General features: G+C 55.7%; 1 protein-coding gene across 2 annotated transcripts in view; it reads right to left on the bottom strand.

Annotated features, from left to right (window-relative positions):
- Positions 1-671: 671 nt before the first annotated feature.
- Positions 672-20,624, bottom strand: part of ASIC1 (acid sensing ion channel subunit 1) — a 40,113-nt gene continuing 20,160 nt past the window's right edge. The window contains exons 1-10 of one of the 2 annotated variants that reach the window (XM_026501905.4): positions 8,458-9,117; positions 5,662-5,812; positions 4,918-5,045; positions 4,482-4,632; positions 4,048-4,104; positions 3,438-3,591; positions 2,915-3,006; positions 2,327-2,406; positions 2,134-2,238; positions 672-1,977 (exon numbers count right to left, since the gene is read on the bottom strand). In XM_026501905.4, coding sequence (XP_026357690.1) covers positions 1,873-1,977; positions 2,134-2,238; positions 2,327-2,406; positions 2,915-3,006; positions 3,438-3,591; positions 4,048-4,104; positions 4,482-4,632; positions 4,918-5,045; positions 5,662-5,812; positions 8,458-9,117 — 1,683 coding nt within the window. In that variant the 3' untranslated portion in view covers positions 672-1,872. Of the gene's footprint in view, positions 1,978-2,133; positions 2,239-2,326; positions 2,407-2,914; positions 3,007-3,437; positions 3,592-4,047; positions 4,105-4,481; positions 4,633-4,917; positions 5,046-5,661; positions 5,813-8,457; positions 9,118-20,624 lie in introns of those variants that run through there. The other variant, XM_026501906.4, reaches the window with a different exon arrangement.

The raw sequence follows: 20,624 nt of genomic DNA, 5'->3' as shown, positions 1-20,624 counted from the left end.
AAAATCCCATAGCCTTACTCTCCAGCTCCAGGCCAATGCACAGGTGACCTGCCAAAGTCCTGTTCTAGGGTTGGAGACCAAGAGAGAGTTGGGCAGAGAAGGCCTGGGAAGGGGTAGGGCTCTGGCCTAGGAGAAGTGCCTGGGGGAGGGGGCATGGCAGGCCCTCTACCTCATTCGTTTCTCATTAAAATAGGAAGGGAGGGACAGAACAGCAGAGCTTTCGACTATCCCCCTAGGCCTGTATTTTTCCCACCATTACCAAATCGTACCTCACCAGAAAATATAACTGGTGGGCTTGGGTATCAGGTGAGGAAAGGAGGCTGGGCACCCAGAAGAAAGGAAAGGTCACTGACTGAGGACCTCAACTTCTGCTTGTCAGCACCCCACTGCTCTAGCTACCAGAGTCACCAATCCACAGCTCCCCTTGTCTCTGATACCTTGGCTTAGTATGCAGAGTAGATCTCCATTCCCTGGGTGGGGGCTCTGTCTGTAGCTACCCCTTCCCTGGGGAGGCCACAGTCAGCCAGGCAAAGGGCATTGGGATGATGAAACAGGGGAGGGAATGTTAAGGCTACAGGGAGGGCATAGGGTGCCCAGGGTTGGGGGGAGAGGGTGAGGCCAGAAAGAGGCAGAGCTTGTGATTCACAGCTTCCTTTATGTCGCCACCGAGACAGTGTGAAGGTTACAATGCGCGTGTCGTCTCCTTGTGCTTCTCAGAGGGATGTGTGTACACAGTACAGACACCAGGGGAGAGAGTCCAACTCTTTATACAGGCGAAGGCATTCAGAGACCAGGGAGGGAGTAGAAACACAGAAAGGGGAACTTTGGGTGGGAGGATGGTTCTTAGAGACAAGAGGGGATGGGGTAGAGACAGACAGAGTTAGGGGAAAGTATATACAGAGATATAGCAATATAGAGTCTGTATCATATAGAAATAGAAAATGCAGATGAGGTTGTTGAGAGAAGCAAATGAAGTTGGGGAAGAGGACTTGGGAGAGTTCCATAAGAAAATTTATGGATGTGGCCCTCTGCAGGGGCCCCTGGGAGAAGGACCAGTGAGGTTAGGCACCAGTGCCCCTCTCCCTGAGCTGGAAGCCAACCAGCTGGATCTTTCATGGGATGGTAGAGGAGTGCTACCTCTTGGAATTTCTCTCCAGCAGTTGCAGGGTGGGGGTGAACTTATAGGTATCAGGATGTGGCCTACAGCACCAGGGCCACATCTTCTCCCCATCATCCACTTCTTCCGGGGATCCCCTGCCCCCAACTCCCTAGAGACTTCACATGTAAGGGGGTGGGGATGGGGACTAGGGTCTTAGTTCCTGCCTGGAGACTTGGGGTTGGGGGGTCACTGGGCTGAGAGGGTCTCTTAAGGCTGGGGAAGCCCCCCCCACTAGCCCTCCCCTTCAAGGTACATTCTCTGGTTTGGGGCCAAATTCTAGACCCCAAGGATCCCCTCCACCCCCCACTGGGAGGGGCTTTGGTGACTGGTGGCAGCAGAATGTAGGTGGACACTCAGATGACAGACAGCCAGACAGACAGAATTCAGGCTGGGAGCTGGGGGAGGCAGCATGGAGCAGAGAGGGGCAGCCTGAGGTCATCTGCCCCATTCTCTCTTTTTAGTTTAGTTGTTTTTTTTTTTTTTAAGATTAGTTTCAGTAAAAATAAAAAGAATGGGATAGAGGCAGGGAGAGGGCTCTATGGTCAAGATTCCTTCCTCACCACAGATAAGAGGAAAGGACTGCCCAGGAGTGGGGAACTACCTTGGGAGGGGAAAGTGAGTCCCCAGGGCAGATGTGGGGGGAGCGCGGCCGAGGGCCCCCTTACTGTCCTAGCCCTCCCCACCTAGGCCTTTGGTACAGTGGCCTGCGGGGCTCAGCAGGTAAAGTCCTCAAAAGTGCCTCGGGCCGGATGGTGAGGTAGGATGTTGGCAGCATACGTCATCCCAGCGGGGTGGCCCCGGAGGCTCTCACACGGGTTCTAGGGGAACGGAATAGGACAGGGACTGGTTATAGGAAGGGCCACAGGTGGCCCTGGGGCGTGAGGGAGGCAGAGGAGAAGAGGTGGCAATGGGGGGGTGGACCTGGGGTGGGGGAAGGGGCGGGGCCGGAGGGCACCTCTCTCGCGCTCCCTCACATGTCTTTTGACGTCATCCAGGCTAAGGGCCACACCCTTATCAGCGCTGCTCCGTTTGGCCTCCTTCTGGCACTTTCCTCTTCTGCACAGCTTGTGCTTAATGACCTGGGACGGAGGTGGGGTGGTGAGTGGTTGGGCGGGCTGGAACCCCGCCCCTCCCGTGGCTCCACCCCAACGCCCCGCCCCCGCTTACCTCATAAGCGTAGTCGAAGAGCTCCAGAACCGTGAGGATGCTGGCCCCAATGAACAGCCCCATTTGGCCCCCAATGTCACCTGCGAGGGTTGGGGGGGCGGGCACGGGAAGGTCAGTGGTGTCAGGACACCGTGGAAGCAGCCGAGCTTACTGGGACAGGGGCAGGCAAGTCATATTTGCAAAAAGATTGACAGCTTTTGTACAGAAGGAGCACAAAGCAATTCTGGTGGCGTTCTTATTTTCTTCTCTCTGTTTTTCTGCATTTTTCTACTTTTCTAAAGCAAACAGGTATTATTCAGAAAATATAAAATACCCCAATATTCATTCTCTGGGTAAATTTTCACAGGCTTATGAAATAGTCCCCCATTTATGCCCACAGGCCTGTCTCTTCCACTTTGCCCTAAGCGAAGGTTCGGCCCCCTCCTCCCACTACATACCAAGACAACAGAGTTTGGGGAAAGCCCTGGGGGGGGGGGGTGGCAGGGGAGGAAGGAACTTATGGGACAGAGGTGGGCAGCCTGCTTTGGGTGGTAGGCTGTCGTACCATGCCCACGGCATGGGAAGGGGACAGTGCCATGAGCAGCTCACCCAGGAGCCCTGCAATTTCATAGGCCTTCTTCTGCTCAATAGTCTCATAGTTGAGGACTTCAAAGAAAATGTCCAGCACCAGGATGTTCTCCCTGTAAAGGGGTTGGGGGAGGAGGTTCAAGTCACATCTCTGTCTCTCACTGGCGGTGACCTTAGCAAGTTACCCTCTCTGAATCTGTCTCTGCATCCATAAAATGAGATGTTGATGGGGGTACGTGCCTTGTAGAATTGTCATGAGGATCAAATGTGATGGCAAAAACGAAAAGACGCTCTGCACGCTGGCAAGCATGGCGTGATCCCAGTTACAGCCGTGCAGATGAAGATGCAGAATGAAACAAGGAGGAAAGAGAGGTGCTTCCTTTGCTTGTTCCAGCTTGATCTGCCCTCCGTGCCCATCCCAGACTCTTTGGTTGCCTTCCCTTTGTCATCTCAATCTCCTCCTGTCTGCTGGCCCCTCAAAGCCCACTCACACCCTTGACAGTCCCAGCCCAAAGGCCCTGCCCTGCACAGTCAGAGCCCTTACCCTATGTACTGCTCAGACTTGTTGAACTTCTTGGCCAGGTACTTGGCTGATGCTTTGCTGGGGATCTTGACCATGGACAGCTCCTTGCCATAGCGGGTTAGGTTGCATGGCATTTCACACACACAGTACTCCTGGTCCTTCTCCACCAGGAAGTCTGTGCCCGACCAGGCGAGAGGCATCAGTTGAGTGGTGCCCTTCGGCCAGCACCTTCCCAACGGGAACATCCTGGCCCTGTCGAAAGGAAGCCTGGGCCCCTTTCTCTTTTTCTGACCTGTCCTTTACCTCAGCCCTGTGCCCGCCCTGTGCTGGTCCTCACCCAGCTCCCCACGGGTATTTCTTAATCCTGTATCTCATTGCCTTAGGGCCCTCAGGGGTCAACCAGCTGAGATGCTGATGAGAGAGGGTGAGGCCCCCCCCCCCAGGTACTCCCGCTCATTTTTCACAGGGGCCTTTAGAGATGCTATTCCCAGCCTTGCTAACGTCAGACACAAGAGAGTTCGAGCGAAGCCTGATCCAGGAGTTATTTGAAGCTTCTGGGAACTTGGTCTGCAACCCCAGTGCACGGGGCTCCTTCGTTCCCCCGGAACCGCCCCAAGACGGGGGTGCTCACCTAGAGCAGGATCCGCACACTCCTTGTACTGTTCCGGAGTGCAGTATGGGGCATCCCCTAACCGAGGAGAAAAGACAGTGGTGCAGGACGGAGATTAAAGGGTCTCGTGATGATGGTGCTACCAAGAGCCTAGAAACTGGAAGATGGGAGCGGGCGGGAGGGCAGACTAGCCAGCCCCCAGTGTGTCCTGAAGGTGACCCACCGCACAGTCTGTCCCTCCTAGACCCCTTCCTGCACATTTCTGTGGGGACAGGCAGGAATTGAGGTGAGAGGGACAAGACCATAGAAGTATGGAATGGGGCTAGAACTGGGGTGGGGAGAAGCCATTGAATCCTGCTTCCATGTTGGCAGGAGGCTGATATGCGTGGGGAACTGGTGAGGGGCCATGCAGGCTGAGGGGTCCCCAGATCGTGTTTGGAGCTTTGGGGCCTGACCTGGCATGTGCACCATGCGACAGTTACAGTTCTCCACCAGGTAGCGTGTCTCACAGTCGATGCGGCAGGCAGTAATGCTGTAGGAGTCGAAGAAATCCGAGTCCATGGTAACAGCTTTGCAGGTGCCCCAGGGCGGGGGCAGGTAGATGAGCTGCTGGGAGAGCCGGGGAGCTGGGAGGGGGTGTGGGGACTTCTCCCCGAGTCACCTTGATGGACTTCTCTGACAAGACGCAGAACTCGGGAGTCCTGCTCCCTGTCCCTCCGCAGACTCTGAGGGTCTCAGAGTTTACAGAGCATTCCTGTTCATTCATGCTGCTCACTCGTCAGATCGGTACCCAGGCCCTAGCTCACCCGTCCCTCCTGTATTGATTACTCACCACTCCATCTTGCCCCCTCAACACCCCACCCTGGGACCAGCCTCCTGTGGCCCTCTCACCCGCTGCTCCTGGCAGGACACAAAGGTCTGGAACCCTGGGGCCACACCAAAGCCCAGCTGGTCGATGAAGGGAGGTTCATCCTGACTGTGGATCTGCACTTTGATGCCCGCTTCGAAGGACGTCTCATCTATGGGAATGAGGGGCAGGGGGTGTATCGGAAGGGCTTCTGACTCCCTAACCTCCTTCAGAGCTGGGGCCATGCTACCTCTCCTAGGGATAAGCACAGTGCATACTGGGACACTGGGGGAGGGGTTAGTCTATGGGGGCCCTAGCTCATCCCCAGCCTCCTTTCGGGTTCGCTAGCTGCCCTGATGAAACTTGTATCCTACGTACTTTTCTTACCTGGCTTCGTCTATGCATCTTGGTGTTTCAAATTCTTTTCCAGACACTCTCTATTTCTCCCCCTCCTTGTCTCCTTTCTCCCTAGCACTCTCAGCCCCAAGGTCCCCCGAGACCAGGCTGACGGCAGGCAGCCCAAGAAGAGAGGGAGTTATAGAGTGAGTGGCGGCCACTGATGGAAAGGGATGGCTGGTTACCTTGGAGAGTAACTGAGCCAGGAAGGGGGAGCCAGAGAACTGTAAGGGTGGCAGTCAGGTAGAGTCGGAGATGGAGATGGCAAGATGCTGGGAGGAAGGGAGGAGACCCCAAGTCCTGTCTCAGGTCTCACAGTGGATCTCAGGAGTCCCCTGGTGGAGGCCGAAGGCTAGGGCCATGGGAAGGGGCCCCTGAAAGAAGTGACATACCAGTCTCTCCCCATACAGGCAGGTACTCGTCCTGCTGGATGTCCAGCATGATCTCCAGCCCATTGCCAGTCCCACCCTTCATGGTCTTCAGCCGTGGACGCCCATCTCGGCCAGAGTTGAATGTGTAGCACTTGCCATACCGTGTGAAGACCTGGTGAGGGCAGAGCAGAGAGCCTGAGAGTCCTGCCAGCACCCCCTACCTACTAAGGGCTGCTCCAGACCCTTCTGCTGCTGGGATCTCAACACACTTCAAGAACTGTCCCTTCTGTGCAGCCTATTCTCCGTTTGCCCTCCTTCCCGCTCATTCTCTGCCCTTCTTTGCCCTGATGTGGGCCTGGGAAAGCTGATCCCAGTAGAGCGCACAGCCCGTGCTCCTCTGCCACTGTACAGGCTTTGGGTTGGGTTTGGTCAATGGGAGCCATCAGTGAGGGATCAGAGGGCAGAAGGAGGGAGAGCTCAGGGTATTCACCCTTCCCCACCGCTCACCCCTCCGAGAATGCTCTGGCAGTGGTTTCTACCCTCTGAGACTATACATCCTGCCAGAAGGGCTCCCTGCAAAGGACTGCTGCTTCCCTGTGCCCCTTTAGCCTGTATGTGACAATTTCCCACTATCACTAGGTGCTTCAGGCCCCTTCAGGCAGAGTTTTCTTCACCCTGCCCATGGCTCTACAAACAGTCCCTTTGTTCAAGTCTTTTCAATTGAACTATCTGAGTGGCAGTCTTTTTCCTGCTGGGACCCTGACATATACAGCTTGTTGCCAGGATCCAGTCACTGCCATACTCCCGGTCCCTCCTTGGGACCCTCTCCTCAGGCCCAAGCTCACGGGGCCTTCTGAGATAGATCTTCTCTTCTCGCGGATTTTGCCCCAGGCATCTGAAATCCTGCTCTCCCCAACGTCCTTCCTCCAAGCCAAGCTAAGCTTTTTCGTTTTCTCCAGCCATTTCCCCTTGTGTCCATCATTGTCCCGTCATCACCAGAACCTGAAAGCAGACCCAGCTGCCCTCCCAAGGACCATGCTCACCCAAGCCCCAGCCCCTCCTCGCCCAGGATTTGGTACTAAGCATCCAGGGCATGACATGTGCTTCTGCAGAGAACTAAGAGGGCCTCAGTGGAGCGCTCAGCCCTGGGGGCAGTCTTCCCACCCCATGCCTCAGAGCAGCCCTTATCACAGCTCTGATGACACAGCCTCAGAGACAAGAGTGAACCCATTCTTTATGGCCCTCTCCCCACGGTTTCTCGGAATGTTTCCAGATTCCCACGAATGGGGTGAATGTGCTTTTCCTACTGTGATGGTGACAGCCCACAAAGTGAGTCAGAAGGTAAGTACAGACATGGCGCAGAGAAAGAGAGAGACCGTGTCAGGCCAGACCAGAGCAGTCATGGGTGTGGGGGTTACTAGTCCCCTTCCCACTTCCTAGAACAGCCTCCTCCCCCATCCAGAAAAGAAAGGGCAAAGTTCACAGATGAGGCAGAGAGAGAACTCCAACGACTCCTAACCCCCCAGCCTGCTACGAGGTTTTATGGCATTCGGTCACAGGCTCCAGACGCACACCCGTGCCCACCCTCCATCTGGGAACCTGAGGGACTCCAGGTGGCTGAGAACGCCAGCCTTGCTTGGGCTGAGCGCTGTGCTGGGGACCCGTGGACTGCTGCTGCCACCTGGTGGTTCTGTGTGAGAAGTGTCTGCTCTACCCTTAGGTCCGGAGGAAGCCTGGTTGACTCCTTCTTTATCCCATGTTCCTATATTTCCTGGTCTGCCTGAGGCCCAGTGGCCAAAACCTCCAGATTCCTGTCTGCAATTGGTCCACGACACGCTTATATGATGTCACCCACCTGCTCCTGCGCCAGGGAGGAGGGGGACTGGGGGATAGGTGTGTGGGAAGGGAAGGCCTGGCATCTGGCACCTGGAAGGGGGCAGAAGAGGAGTCAGGCCAGACAGAACTGGAGGCTGAACTGGGGAGGGGATGGGGTGTCACTTGGTCCCTCAGCAAGGAAGGCCCTAGACTCCAGAGTGGGAGGGCAAGCAGGAGGCTGACTCCCCACTGAGGGCTTCCCCAGGCAAGAGGATCCCTGATCACTTAGAGCTGGGGGGAGGGGAAGATTTAGAGGAGGACTACTATTCTCCCTCAGATAGACACACACACACACACACACACACACACACACACACACTGTAGGAGGAGCACTGAGAGAACAAGTGAGGATGCACTTAAGTCCCCACCGTGGTCACTACTGAGAAGGGGCGTGGCAGGGTGGAGTCGGGGACTGTCCTCACCCCTTCACCTCCCTCCCACACCTTTCTCCTGCACCTCCAGAGACCAAGTGACACCTGCCCCAGCTCCAGTCCAGGGGTCATAGTCAAAATTGTTAAGGCCAGCTATGGGTACCCACCATCAGATCAAAGGTTGACCTCAAAGACAGAGGAAGGTCCTAGGCCCTGCTGGATCATAGGGAGGTCTGGGGAAGGACTGGAGATGCTGGAGAATATTCAGGGAGACACCAGGGGCCTTGGGGCAGCAACTAATTACCAACCGGCACAGATATATTTCCAGATTCTAACAGGAAGAGCAGTACTGGTACAGACCTGAAAACAGCAGCCTAGCCCCAGACCCTGGGGCTCCCAGGGCGAGCACAGTGGCCAGGCCTCCCTGAGGCCTGTCAGGAAGGGGGGGGGGTTCCAGGAGAGGTGGGGGAGGAGCAGGATGGCCGCCAGCCCCAGCCCCAGGAGGCGACACTCAGGGTGAGCCACGGCAGACACTCTTGGGGTGCTGCGCCAGGCGTGGGCCCCCACTCACCACTGAGAAGTTGTGAGGGCCACAGGGCCCCCCACAGTAGGAGCAATAGAGCAGCATGTCCTCCAGCCGGTGGCAGGAGCGATTGTAGAAGCGGTGCAGGTTAAAGGGCTCCCCAGAGAAGGCCTCGGGCCCCGGGGGGGCGAGGGGCACCCCAGGGTCATCACTTTCATCCAGCCCCAGCATGGGGGCCAGGTAGAGCAAGTCGGGGTAGCTGAGCTGGGACAGGCGCACGGCATTAGCGTTGCAGAGGGTGACGGCCGGGAAGGCCAGCTCCGTGGTGGCCACCTCGTCCAGCAGAGTCACGTGCGGGTAGCTGAGGTAATAGGCGACGCGGTCCCCCACCTGGCACAAGAAGGCGCCCAGTGCCAGGACAAAGGCCACTGCCCACAGGGCCTGCCTCGGGCCCGGACCCCCCTCCACGAAGATGTGACTGGCGCCGTGCAGGGTGCAGCTGTTGGCAAAGGCCACCAAATCCACGGGTGAATCCCCCTCTCTAGCCGCCTTCCTCACTGCCTCCTTTTCCTTCTCTTCCTCCTCCTCTTCTGATTCTGAGTTGTCCCGCTGCCGCCGCCGCTGCTGGGGACCCCAAACATCTCCCAAGGGCCCTGGGGCCTCCTCTCCAGAGGAGAAGGACACAGAGCAGAAAATCTGGATGGGCATCTCCTTCCGGGGCTTCCTGGCACCGGGGGATCGGCAGGAGAAGGGAGAAGCAGATGTGAGCTCGGGCAGGATCCGGCAGGGCCAGCCACCCAGCCCGGCCGCCAGGTCTCCGCAGCCCGGGCAGCCGGCGGCTCCTCCTCGCCGGCCTCGGTGGCCGTGTGGCTGAGATGGGGCGGGGCGTGGAGAGGAGGACCCGCCTGCCCTGCCAGGACGGGCAGGCGGGCGTCTGGGCTGATGAATAATGGATGGCAGTGGAAAAGGGAGGCAGATGGAGAGGAGGGGGGCCGGAGCCCCTTTCTGGACACCAGCTCTAGCTGGACAGAGAGGGTGGAAGATAGTGGAAACCCTGGAAAAGCCTCGGGGCTCCAGGTGAGATGGGACCTGGCCGATTCCTCTGCTCCCACAGTCCGGAGCAACAGTCCCTGCCCCTCCCCCATGACATTCAAGCTCCCCGTCACCCTCCCATCTGCTCCTCAGCATCTCCCTGGGTCTTCCTACCCCAATTCTGGGTCCTCGCCCCCATTCTCTCCTGGTGCAGCCGTTTTCCCCTGAGACATTGGAGCCTCCGCACTCCCTCGGCTCTCTCTCAGACCTCTGATTCCTCCTTGACTTCCCCTGACTCATAATCCCCCCAGTTATTTCACTGACCACACCCCCACCTTCTCCCAATACACTCCTAAGACCCCAGTTCCCTTTCAGTCACTGCCGTGACCCCAATTCACTCTGTTACTTCCTGAACCCTTAATTCTCCTGCAATCATTGTCTTGACCCCCACTTTCCCTCCAGCCAGTCCTTGACCCCATTTATCCTCCCCTCCCTCCCCTGACCCTGGCTGAGCTTCAAGTCAGCACCCTCCCCCATGCTGAGCTGCACTTAGGTCACTCTCCCCTCCTCCACTTTTCCCTTCTGTGGCTTGGGGGGCAGCCCAGGTTCCATTAGCAGAGGTCTCTCACTGACCACAGACTCATTTATGGCCACTTCCCGGCACCAGGGGGGAGGGACCCCGACTCTTGCAGCTGAAAAGCTTCCCGTCAGATCACCACCCCCCTCCCAGCTTGCCCACCCCTCAAGGTCCAGGAGAGGAGTTCGAGGAATTCTTTCTGGTAGATGGAAGAAAGTGAGATCAGAGCAATCTGCTAGGTCAGGTGGAGACCATCAGGAACCAACCTGGGGTGCCCCCCAAAACCCTCAGCCTTAGCCCCTCAGTCTCTGACACTCCCCTTGCCCCCAGTTTACCATTCTCTGACCCCAAGTCCCTGGCCCCTCTGTGTGCTCTGGTTACTCAGGGCCACTGATTAAGGAACTTGAGCCACCAGTCAAGTCTCCAGGGCCTAGAAGGTGACCTGAGGGGAGGAGTGGAAGGGAGGGAGGGAGGGGAAGCATGTTAACCCTTTCTCTGCAGGGCCAGAGACAAAGCAGTGGGGGTCAGATGAGTCTACTTGGGCCTCGCCATTCCTTAACCGTCCCACAGCCCCCGACCCCCCTCCCCCTCCTTTTTCCCCCTCCCTCCCTGCTCCTATACCTCTTCCCTTCTCCATTTGCATGCAGGGACCCTGGAGTATGTTAGGGATGGGAGGCAAGATGCCAAGTTCCAACAGAACTGACTGATGTGGGACCTCGGCCTCAGCTTTGCTGCCAGGGACACAGAGGCCCCAAAGGAAGAGCAGCCTTTGAGATCTGGCTCCTCTCCATCCTTTCACCATTGCCCTCAGACCGGCCTCCACCTCTTTCTCCTAAACACTGGCTTCCAACTGGTCTCCCTAACTCCCTACCTCCCCACAGTTTCTCCCCACATTATACAATTCTCTATGTAATTCTGACTGTTCTCTGGTGCAGAGACCTTCTTCACTCCCTTGTGCCTCTTGGTAAAATCACCCCCATCTCAGGAAAAGCTATGTGAGGCCTTTGCAATTGACCTTCCAGACTCCCTTCCCCATCCCTCCATAGCAGTCTAGCGTCCCGCCACCATGCCCTTCTCCCATTCTGCAGACCTGCTAGGCTCATCCACAGCTCCACGCCTTCCCTGGACTCCCATCTGGAGAATTTCTCTTCATTTTTCAAGACCTTACTCACACATTACTTCCTCCAAGAAGACTTCCCTGACTGCACAGGACATAGAGAGTAGCCACCCAGGAAACAGAATGAAGGGGCCAATTCTGTTCAAGTCCCTTCAGGCATGAGTAGTAACCAATAGCTCCTTGAGGACAGAGACAGTGAGAATGAAGGAGCAAGACTCAGGGACCATGTGAAGAAACGAGAACCAAGGAAGACCAGGAACACCCAGGGCAACCACAGAAGTCACTGCAGAGATGAGGAGCGAGAGAAGCCCCCACCACACCTCCAGCCGTTGTCCTCGGGCTACTTCTGCCTGAATTCAGGGCTTCCTTTTCTGTTTCCGGTCCTGTGGGCATTTGCTTCCCCCTCCCAGACCTCAGCTCTCAGAGGGCCCTGCACGACCTCAGAATGTGCTACAGAGGTAAGTTCTAGCCTGGGGGGGTGGGGGGGAGCTGCCGCTGCCCGTGTGTTTCACACCCACTAGAGGGCGTCGTTCCCCTCCTTCAGACTTCCTGGAAGGGGAAGTGGTTTAGCCCTCCAGAGGGAAGAAACTGAGGCAGGGGACACTTCCCCCTCGGGGCTTCACCAGACAGAAGGACACGCTCACACACAGCAGCTTCAGAGGACAGCAAATCCAGGGTGGTGTGGGCCTCCCCCACACCAACACAAACACCCACACGGCACACCTACACATCACCACGCACAGCTCCCTTGTGGGGCAACACACACACACACACACACACACACACGCACACACACACACACACACACACACACGCACCCCAACCGCATTTCCTCCCTCCTCGAACATCCTCTCCCGCCTCATCTTGTTCCGGTAGACAAATCCAAAGTTTTCGCGGTAATGAGAATTAAGGAAAGTCTCAAGCAGCACACACAGACCCCCGAGCACACAGGGGCCCCAGGAGAAGTGGCCAAGCAGACACCCATGCAGGACAACACCCACTTCTGAATCCTCTGTCCAAGGAGGCAACCCTTCCCCATGTCAGTCCCTCCCCGGTACCGCTCTTAAACTGTGTGTGGCCACTCAGTGGTTTCTGACTTTCTCCGCGTTTCCTTCTAAACACGCCGGGCTGCTCCCCACTTCTGTTTCATGCTTTTCAGTAGCCACCTCATGGGATCCTTACACAACCTAGCGAAATAAGCAGGTTTGAGTAACCTCACCCTTATATGACAAATGAGGAAACTGAGGCACTGTGACCTGTTCAAGTTTCATGGAGAGCAAGTGGTGGGCATGAGACTAGAATTAGGTCATTCCCCCTGCAAATGCCTCCCTCCTTCGTTCTTTCGTTTACTCGTCAAATATTTACTGAGTGTCTATGTGCTGAGGACACATGGAGAATAGACAGTGGACCGCGGTCCTGCCCTTGTGAAGCTTGCTGTCTAAAGGGGAGACAGACACCATTTTCTAAAAATTGCAAAAGTAAGTATTTATTTGCAACTCATGATAAGTGCTATGAAAAGACAGTCTTGCTCTATGGGAGTGAGTGACAGGGATCTGACCTGGCTTGGGGAATCAAAGCAGGTTTCTCTGAGGAAGTGATGCTTGAATTGTGATCTAAAGAATAAGGAGAAGTAATTAGGTAAAAGTCTGTATGAGGTGGGGTGGCGGAAGAATATTCCAGAGAGCAGAGCCATGCAAAGGCCCTGAAGACCCCAGGTGGGGTAAGGGGAAAGCCCGAGGAGAAGGGTATAGCTGGAGAGCCACAGCGGGGTAAGAAGAGCCTGGAGAAACAGGCAGGACCCAGACCCCTCGGGGCCTTGAAGGCCACAGCAAAGATTCTGGTCCAAGGACAACAGGAGGCGCACCACGGGGGTGCTGCAAGTGATCAGAGCAGTGTTTTCAAGAGACGACTCTGGAACAGCCAGAGGGGGTGCTGGAAGACCTGTCAGGAAACCGTGGCAGGGTGTAGGTGAGACAGGGAGTGGACTGGCTTGGAATGGGGTGATAGGGTGGAGATGTTTAGGAGGCAACAGTGGCAGATCCCGTTAAGGGAGGTGAGGGAGACGGAGTGTCAGGGCTGCTTGCTAGTTTGCATAAGTGGCTGAATGGTGGGGTGGCTCCCTAGGCCAGGAACACAAGGAAGGGTCTAGTCTGGGAGATAAGACGGTGAATCTGGCTTTGCACCTGCTGGTTTTCTCGAGCCTCGGGGACATCCAAGTGCAGATGTGAAGGGGGAGATTGGCCATCGGCACGGAGGCTGAGAGGACGGAGCTGGACGGAAGCACACGTCTGGCCTGCTAGGGTCTAGATGCTGACTGGAGTCATGAGTGAAGACGAGACGGCCCAAGAATAGAGGGTCAAAAGGAAGGAAGGAAGGAAAAGAGATCAAGCCTGATTTGTCAATATGCACCAAAGCCAAACAGAATCTCAACCTTTGACTTAAGCACGGCCCCTACTTATATACCCAAAGTATGAGTACATAGGGCAACCAGAAAGCACAAACAAGAATGTTCATGGTAGCTTTATTTATAATAGCCAAAAAACTAATAACAACCTAAATGTCTAGCGAGAGTAGAATGGATAAATACATTTTGGAGTATTCATATAATGAGATATTACATAGCATTGACAAAGTGCTAATTACCACCACACAAAATGAGACAGTCTCACAGACAAAATCATAAGCAAAAGAAAACAGGCACAGAAGTGTGCATACTGTATGAGGATACATATACCCAGGAACTAGAACACATGGAACTCATCTGTAGGACAGAAGTCAGAATAATGGTTAACTCTGGCAGGGTAGTATTGACTAGGAAGGGGCCCAAAGGAACTTTCTGGAGTGTTGGGAATATTTTACACTTTTTTTTTTCTTTTTTGAGAGAAAGAGTGTGTGATGAGTAGGGCTGAGGGTGGGACAGAAGGACAAAGAAAGAATCTCAAGCAGACTCCCCGCTGAGCACGGAGCCAGATGCAGGGGTCAATCTGAGATCATGACCTGAGCCGAAATCAAGTGCTGGACGCTTAACTGACTGAGCCACACAGGAGCCCCAGGACAGAACAGTTTAAAAAAGAGGAGATGGTCAACCATTTTGAATGTTATTGAGAGATTAAGAATAAAAAATGTTTGCAGGATCTGGCCACACGGAGGTCGCTGGCGGCCTTAGCCCTAACCGTTTTGGTGGAGTGCTGACGGTGGGAAGAAGGCAGCCTGAAGGGGACTGAAGAGTGAGTCTGAGATGAGAAAATGATGACAGTAGAATATACACATCATTTTTCAGAATTTCGTCTGGGAAAGAAAGCACAGAGAGAGAGAGAGAGAGAGAGAGAGGGAGCTGGAGAGAGCCGTGGAGTTGAGAGACCTTTGGTTTTCGTTCTTATCTTAACCTCAACCCTGATACCTAGTTAGTGCTCAATAAATATCAGCTGTCATTGTAGCTGTATATTTCAAGACGGGGGAATCTCAGCATGTTTCAGTGTCAACAGGTAGATTCCACTGGAGAGGGAGAGACTGACTGTAGACGAGGGAGAGGCCGAATCTTTAGGGTAAAATTCCTATACGGGAAGAAGATCAGATGGAAAGAACAGGTTGAGATTTCAGCCTAGATGAGAGGGATGCTCCCCTCCGGGAAGGGTATAGGCTTGGCTGAGGCTTCTATCTTCTCTGTGAAGCAGGAGGCAAGGTTATCTGCCGAGGGTGCAAGGGGGGCCAGGAAGGGTGGCTGTTGGAGATGAGCGGAGAAGTTTGCAGTAGTCATCGGGACGAGCAAGGTGACTTGGAAAATACAGTGGAGTTGCCAGGGGGCAATGCACGCCCATTTCAGGATGTCGACCGTGAGCACAAGGTAATTTCAAGCTGGCCTCTTGTGTGACCTCCTCTGGGAGCACTTCGCTGCCCTAGAGCCATCTGAGGAAAGCCAGTGGTGGGGCCTATCTGCTAGGGTTGGGATTTGGCCAAATGGTGCAATGAAAAGGCAGAGGAGTCAAAAGGCTTTGGTGTAGCCAACCCTTGTCTGGGGTTCCCTCTCCTTTGCACCCTCGCTTTTCTGCCCTGCCTCCTGCGTCTTTAGAGAGCATGGCCAGCTGGGGCCAGACACCCTCCTCCCCTGGCTCCACACGCCTGCTCCTACAGTCACACGCAAAGAACTCGGACTTCGAAGATCTGAAGTCAAGGTCCCACTCTGGCATTCACCGGCTATGTGACCTCGGGCAAGTCACCCAACATCTCAGAGCCTCAGTTTCCTCATCTCTCAAGTGAAGATATTAATATCTGCCTGCACCCCAGAATTGCAAGGCTCATGAGCTAAAGTAAAGGGAATTTGTAAATTGCAAAGCTTGACTGGAAGAGATGATTAATTTTGCTGGGATGTGCTCTGCATGCGACCAGAGGTTTGCCTGCACACAGGCTCCCTCCCACAACCGCACTGAGCTGCGTGCACCCTCAAGCACATCCGCACACGTCCACTTCGCACCCTAATCCACATCCACGTTCCCAGACACCCCCCACGGAGGTGCACATGGGTGCTTGCACACTTGGGCCACACATGCAGTGAGCGTGTCACAGGAAGGCCGAGTTGGCTGCTGTCCACGGTCAAGGCCACTGCAGCAGTCTCACCCCAGGGAGGTCCCCAGCCTGGCTTGATGCTGTGACGCATCAGTTAGAGACACACAGCACTAAGCTACACGGCCCAACCTCCCAGGCCCCCGGGACTGCAGCCACGTCAAGGGGGTGTGGATGAGAGGGGTGGGAAAGGGCTTTCTTTCCAAGAACTCACAGTAGCTCAGAAAAACCACCACTGGCCCTCCCTCTCCCCGGGGAGTAGCCTTGGGGGAGGGGGGGCAGAGTCTCTGCCCTTACAGTTTCTTAAGGGAACTTCCCCTCTAGGTGAGTGCAGAGCTGCTTCAGGCTCCTTTTACAGTTTTCCACGAGGAGGATGTCTGATCCACGAGTCTGGGAACGTCAGTACCGCACAGCCGTTCCACGTAGGGGCCAGCGTGGGCTTAGCCCGAGAGTCCCAGAGCTGAAGGAGGGGCTGCCCCTTGGCAAAAAATAATTTAGCCATCCACTTAGAGCCTCCTTTCCCACAGGAAATTGTGCCTAGAAGCTGAGAAACGGAGCCAGATGAAACTATGCCTAAAATAGAACCCAGGGGGTCCCAGCGCCCAGCCACGTCCTGCGCCAGAACTAGGCACCACTTCTCAGTCCTGCTGCCTGCTTCCCAGTTTTGCCTCCTAGAATCCCCACACAGGCGTCCTGACTGGAAGGTTCTTGGCCGTGGGTAGAAGCTCCTGGAGCCGCCCCCTCAGACCTCCAGCGCTGGCAGCCAATGACCCCTGCTGGACAGCGGGGGGCCGCGCCTCTGCTGGGGGAGGCCGGTGTGGGGGAGAGCCCCACGTTCTATAAACTGGAGTTTCTGAATAGCTGAGCTGGGCTGGGGAGATTGGAAGGACTCCACCTAGGTGTCCAGGGTCCTCTGCTACCTGGCACGTCACTCCTTGCTCCCTAAGGCTGCCTTTGTTACCGTCCCCACCCCCTCAGCTCCGAGCCTCCCTGGGAACCGCACTTCACTCTGTGCTCCCCGAGGGCAGGGACGGGGTCGGTCTGTGCGCCCCTACCCTCCAGTGCCCAGCGCAGGGCCTGGCACTTGGAAGGCGCTCGTTCGCAGGAAGGAACCGAGTGGAGCTTTGCGCTTCCAACCCCGGTCTCCCATGTCCTTTCCCCTCCAGGACCGAAACTGCCTTCCACAAAGCTGAAGCGCGCTCAGAAGCAACCATCCACGGCAGACACAGGGCACCTCTCGCAGGCCTCCCCCCTGCGGCTTGCATGCACACTAGGTGCAGCGGTGACCCCACCTTCGAGTTTTCTGCAGGCTGGGGCAGGAGAAAGGCCAAGCCTTGGAAGCGCTCCTCCTCTCCACCCCTGCGCTCCCGACTCTGCCCCCAGAGGCACTTAGTTACTTACATCAATTCCCTATTACTTTAGCCAGGAGCCGGGAGATCAATTAACTTAGAGAGTAGCCTCTTAGCTAACTGCAGTCTGGGAGAGGGGTGGGGCCCAGAACGGCAGGGGAGGAAGGAAGGAGAGGGAGAGCGGGTGAAAGAGGAAATACGTTTGTGTGTATATGTGTATGAGAGAGGGACAGAAAGGGAGGGAGAGAGACCCCAACCTGGGTCCTCTGGGTTCTTGCAACTGGCTCCACTCCGGTCTCCTCCCTCCAACCTCAGGCACTTCTGAGGGGAGGGAGAGAAAGGAAGGATAGGCTGGAAGGAACGCCCTCCTCCAAAGTTAACCTCTCCACTCCAGCCTCTCTTCTGTCCCGCTGCAATCTGTCATGCTCCCCTTACAGCCTTCCCACCCGCCCCCCCTCAACACACACAAAGACCCCCAGGCCTCTGCCCCTGGGCCGGGTGGCCCAGGACCCTCCTCTCTGTAGCAGTCTGGGCAGCCTTTTCCTTCAGCAGCCCCTCCACGCCCTGCAGACCCAGGTAGTGAGGCTGGGCCCTCCCCAGGGACTCCTGGTCTGACTGCTATGGGGTGGGAGGCGGGTGAGGCAAGCTCGTGTGTGCGGGTGTGAGGGGTGTCAGTGAAGGGGCAGCGCTAAGTTGAGGATAAGGGAGCCCCTAGGCTAGGGCTGGCTCTCTCTGGGACCTGTCATCCCTGGCTCAGCTTGCTTTAAGATGGCCTCTCCCTCCCCTCTCCAGGTCCCAGGATCACCCAGCTATACCCACTGCTTCTATGGGCAGCTCATCCCTGAGACGCTCCGGAGGAGTCCTGTCCCCCTCTGGAACCTTAAGGGGATTTCTGTGCCAACCCCTCTCACTCCATCTCTCCTCCAGGGAATTCCTGCCTCCCCTCCAGGGTCCTGGGGGGACTCCTGTGGGCCCCCTCAAGGATTCGTGTCCCCTATCCCTTGTCCCCCAATTCCACCCCCTCCTGAGAGAAATTACTGTCTCCACTGCACACTCACCCCCAAGATTTCCATTTTCTGCCCTCCCCTTCCTTTTCTTCCAGGGTCCAGAAATGAATTGCCTGCTCTCTCGCCCCCAGGCAGAAGCTCTGGGTCTCAGCTGGAGGAGGGGGCGGCAGAGGGCTGACTGGGCCGCCATCTGCCAGCCCCCTCCCCTCGGTGCTGCTCAGCATTCCAGCCACACAGGCGCTCCCCCTGCCAGGGACAGATAACGTGCAGCTGGAGGCTGGCGGCAGCTGCGAGTGCGTACACTCCCTCCGGCCCCCACCCAGACACAGGCACACAGCTGCGCCCCCAGTCCCCCCCCGTGGAACCCCTGCCCTGCCTGGACCTGACTGGCCTAGACGCGGGGTGGGAGAGCAGAGCCTCAGACCCTGTTGCCCTGGCAACCAAACACCCCACCTCAGAGGACAAGAGGTGGCCAGGGAAGAGGGGTCCTCGAGAGTGGGATCATTGGTTGCTTTTTTGGTGGCTCAGGAGAGAGCTACAAAGGTCTACCCTCTGCCTCTTCAGTCTGAAACCAGTTTCTCCCAGATTTAGCCCAGGTTCCCCATATTTATCCCCACTCTCCCCAGCTGACTCAGCTACAGCTGGGGGATGGACCCAGTCAGACACTCTGTGACCACCAGTCCATCCCCCCGTGGCTGAGCTGGATTCAGAAGCACATCTGAGGGGAACACCTGTCACTGCAGAGCCCCGCCAGAGGAGCTGGGGTCTCTGAGGGACCAGGGTATGCCCCTTCCTATGCCTCCCGAACTGTCCTCTGTGAGCAGGGTTCTCACAAGTTGGATGAGCTCTCTCACTTGGAAACTCACAGCGGACTTCCCATGCACCTGCGCACATTCTATTTTGCAAAAACTCTGAGCCAGGGCTTGGACTCCCAGTTAGAACTCTGTTTCAAAGCAGCAGAAGATGCCAAGACAGTCTCTCCTAAGCTCTGACCCGATAGGCAAATGTTTTCTATCAGTGCCACACCTGGCCAGGGGCTAGATACACACCTCTTGGCCCAGCAGAGAATGGCAGGGCTGGAGAGGCAGACGTTAACGATTACACCAAAGGAGAACAGAGAGAAGGCGGAGCATCAGGCAAGGAGTGTCTACACCCCTTGGTACCAGGGAGCTGGAGGAGGGTGCCGGAGCCCTTCTTTTCCCCCAGGGAGACATCAGACATAGACTCACAACCAAACTCGCATCTGTATAGGAATATCCCTACGGGCAGATGTGGTAGAGTTCCTGACGTGGAAACGGTGGGCAGGGAGGTCAATGAGAGAGGGGGTAGAATGAGGGGCTGAGCGCCTTGGGTGCAGCCAGATTCAGGGTCAAGTCTTTGACCTGGGCTCAGAAACATCAAAAACCTAGTCTTCCCTGGCAACCCAGAACCCAGAAATGCTAGTGCTGGGCCTGCCTGCAGGCTACTAGCTCTCATACCCCCCCCCACCCCCACCTCAAGCAAGAGGAAAAACTCAGATGGCTCCAGAACTTTGTGAACCAATCATATCTCCATCTGACTACTTAGAATTGTCCCCTCAGATAACATGGACCAGTCACATTTCAGTATCTCCGTTTTCATGAATCCAACATGTCCTAGCATCACCACTTGGAATCTTTCTGGACACGAGGGACAAATGGAGCCCCAACCGAACACTTTCTATGGACTAAGTGAACCCCCACCTTCTCAGTGTGAGCCAGGTATTCTGCCCTTCATCCAGTACTACAAACCATCCAAGCTAATGGGTTTTCTCTTTCGTGTTGCGCTCTTCTGCTGTGTATTGGGTACGATGCAGAGGAGGAAAGCTCGGCCTTTCATGCTCACCTAACTTCTACTACTCATGGCTACATAGTTGGTGAGCCTGGGAACCCTTTGGTCTCAGGCTCTGGAGAATCCAGGACTTTCCTGAGCTTGGCTCAGCAAGGAGTATGGTCATGTAACCTTCGCGTGGCAGGGCTGACAAAAGCCCAAGGAGACTGGTCTGCAGAGCTGCGCTTAAAGAGATGGGGAATTCTTGTGTAACCTCAGCAGGAAAAAACAAGCAGTACCATGGCTCCAACATTTCTACACCAACAAATGCAGTTATGCTCCCATAATGCTAGGAGGTAGCAGGCAAGTAGGGGAGAAAATGGGCAGGGAGAAAAGGGAGTCTCTGAGAGCAGAGAATTAGGGGCAGGCATGGAGAGCAAGGGGGTCCTGGGGAGACTAGGTTTTCAAAGAGCAACGATCAGACTTGGAAGTGGACACAATGACTCCACGGGCAGCAACAGTAATAAAAAGAGCACACTAGATTGGAACTTTACAAGACATGAGTTCTAATCCTGAACCTGTCACTAACCAATTGCCTGAGCTCAGGCAACTCATTCCACCTGTCTGTGCCTCCGTTTGTGCGTTTGTAAAACAGAGATAATATGGCTATTTATCCCAGGGATTGGAAGAGAGCCTACAAAGCATTCTGAAGAGTTACAAGCATCATTCTCTCATCTGGTGTTATTTTTCACATCTGGCTTCAGGTCCTCTGGTCCCTTTCCAGC

Source organism: Ursus arctos, unplaced genomic scaffold (assembly GCF_023065955.2).
Source record: "Ursus arctos isolate Adak ecotype North America unplaced genomic scaffold, UrsArc2.0 scaffold_26, whole genome shotgun sequence".
Taxonomy (NCBI): Eukaryota; Metazoa; Chordata; class Mammalia; order Carnivora; family Ursidae; genus Ursus; species Ursus arctos.
This window is presented reverse-complemented; position numbering and strand designations above follow the sequence as displayed.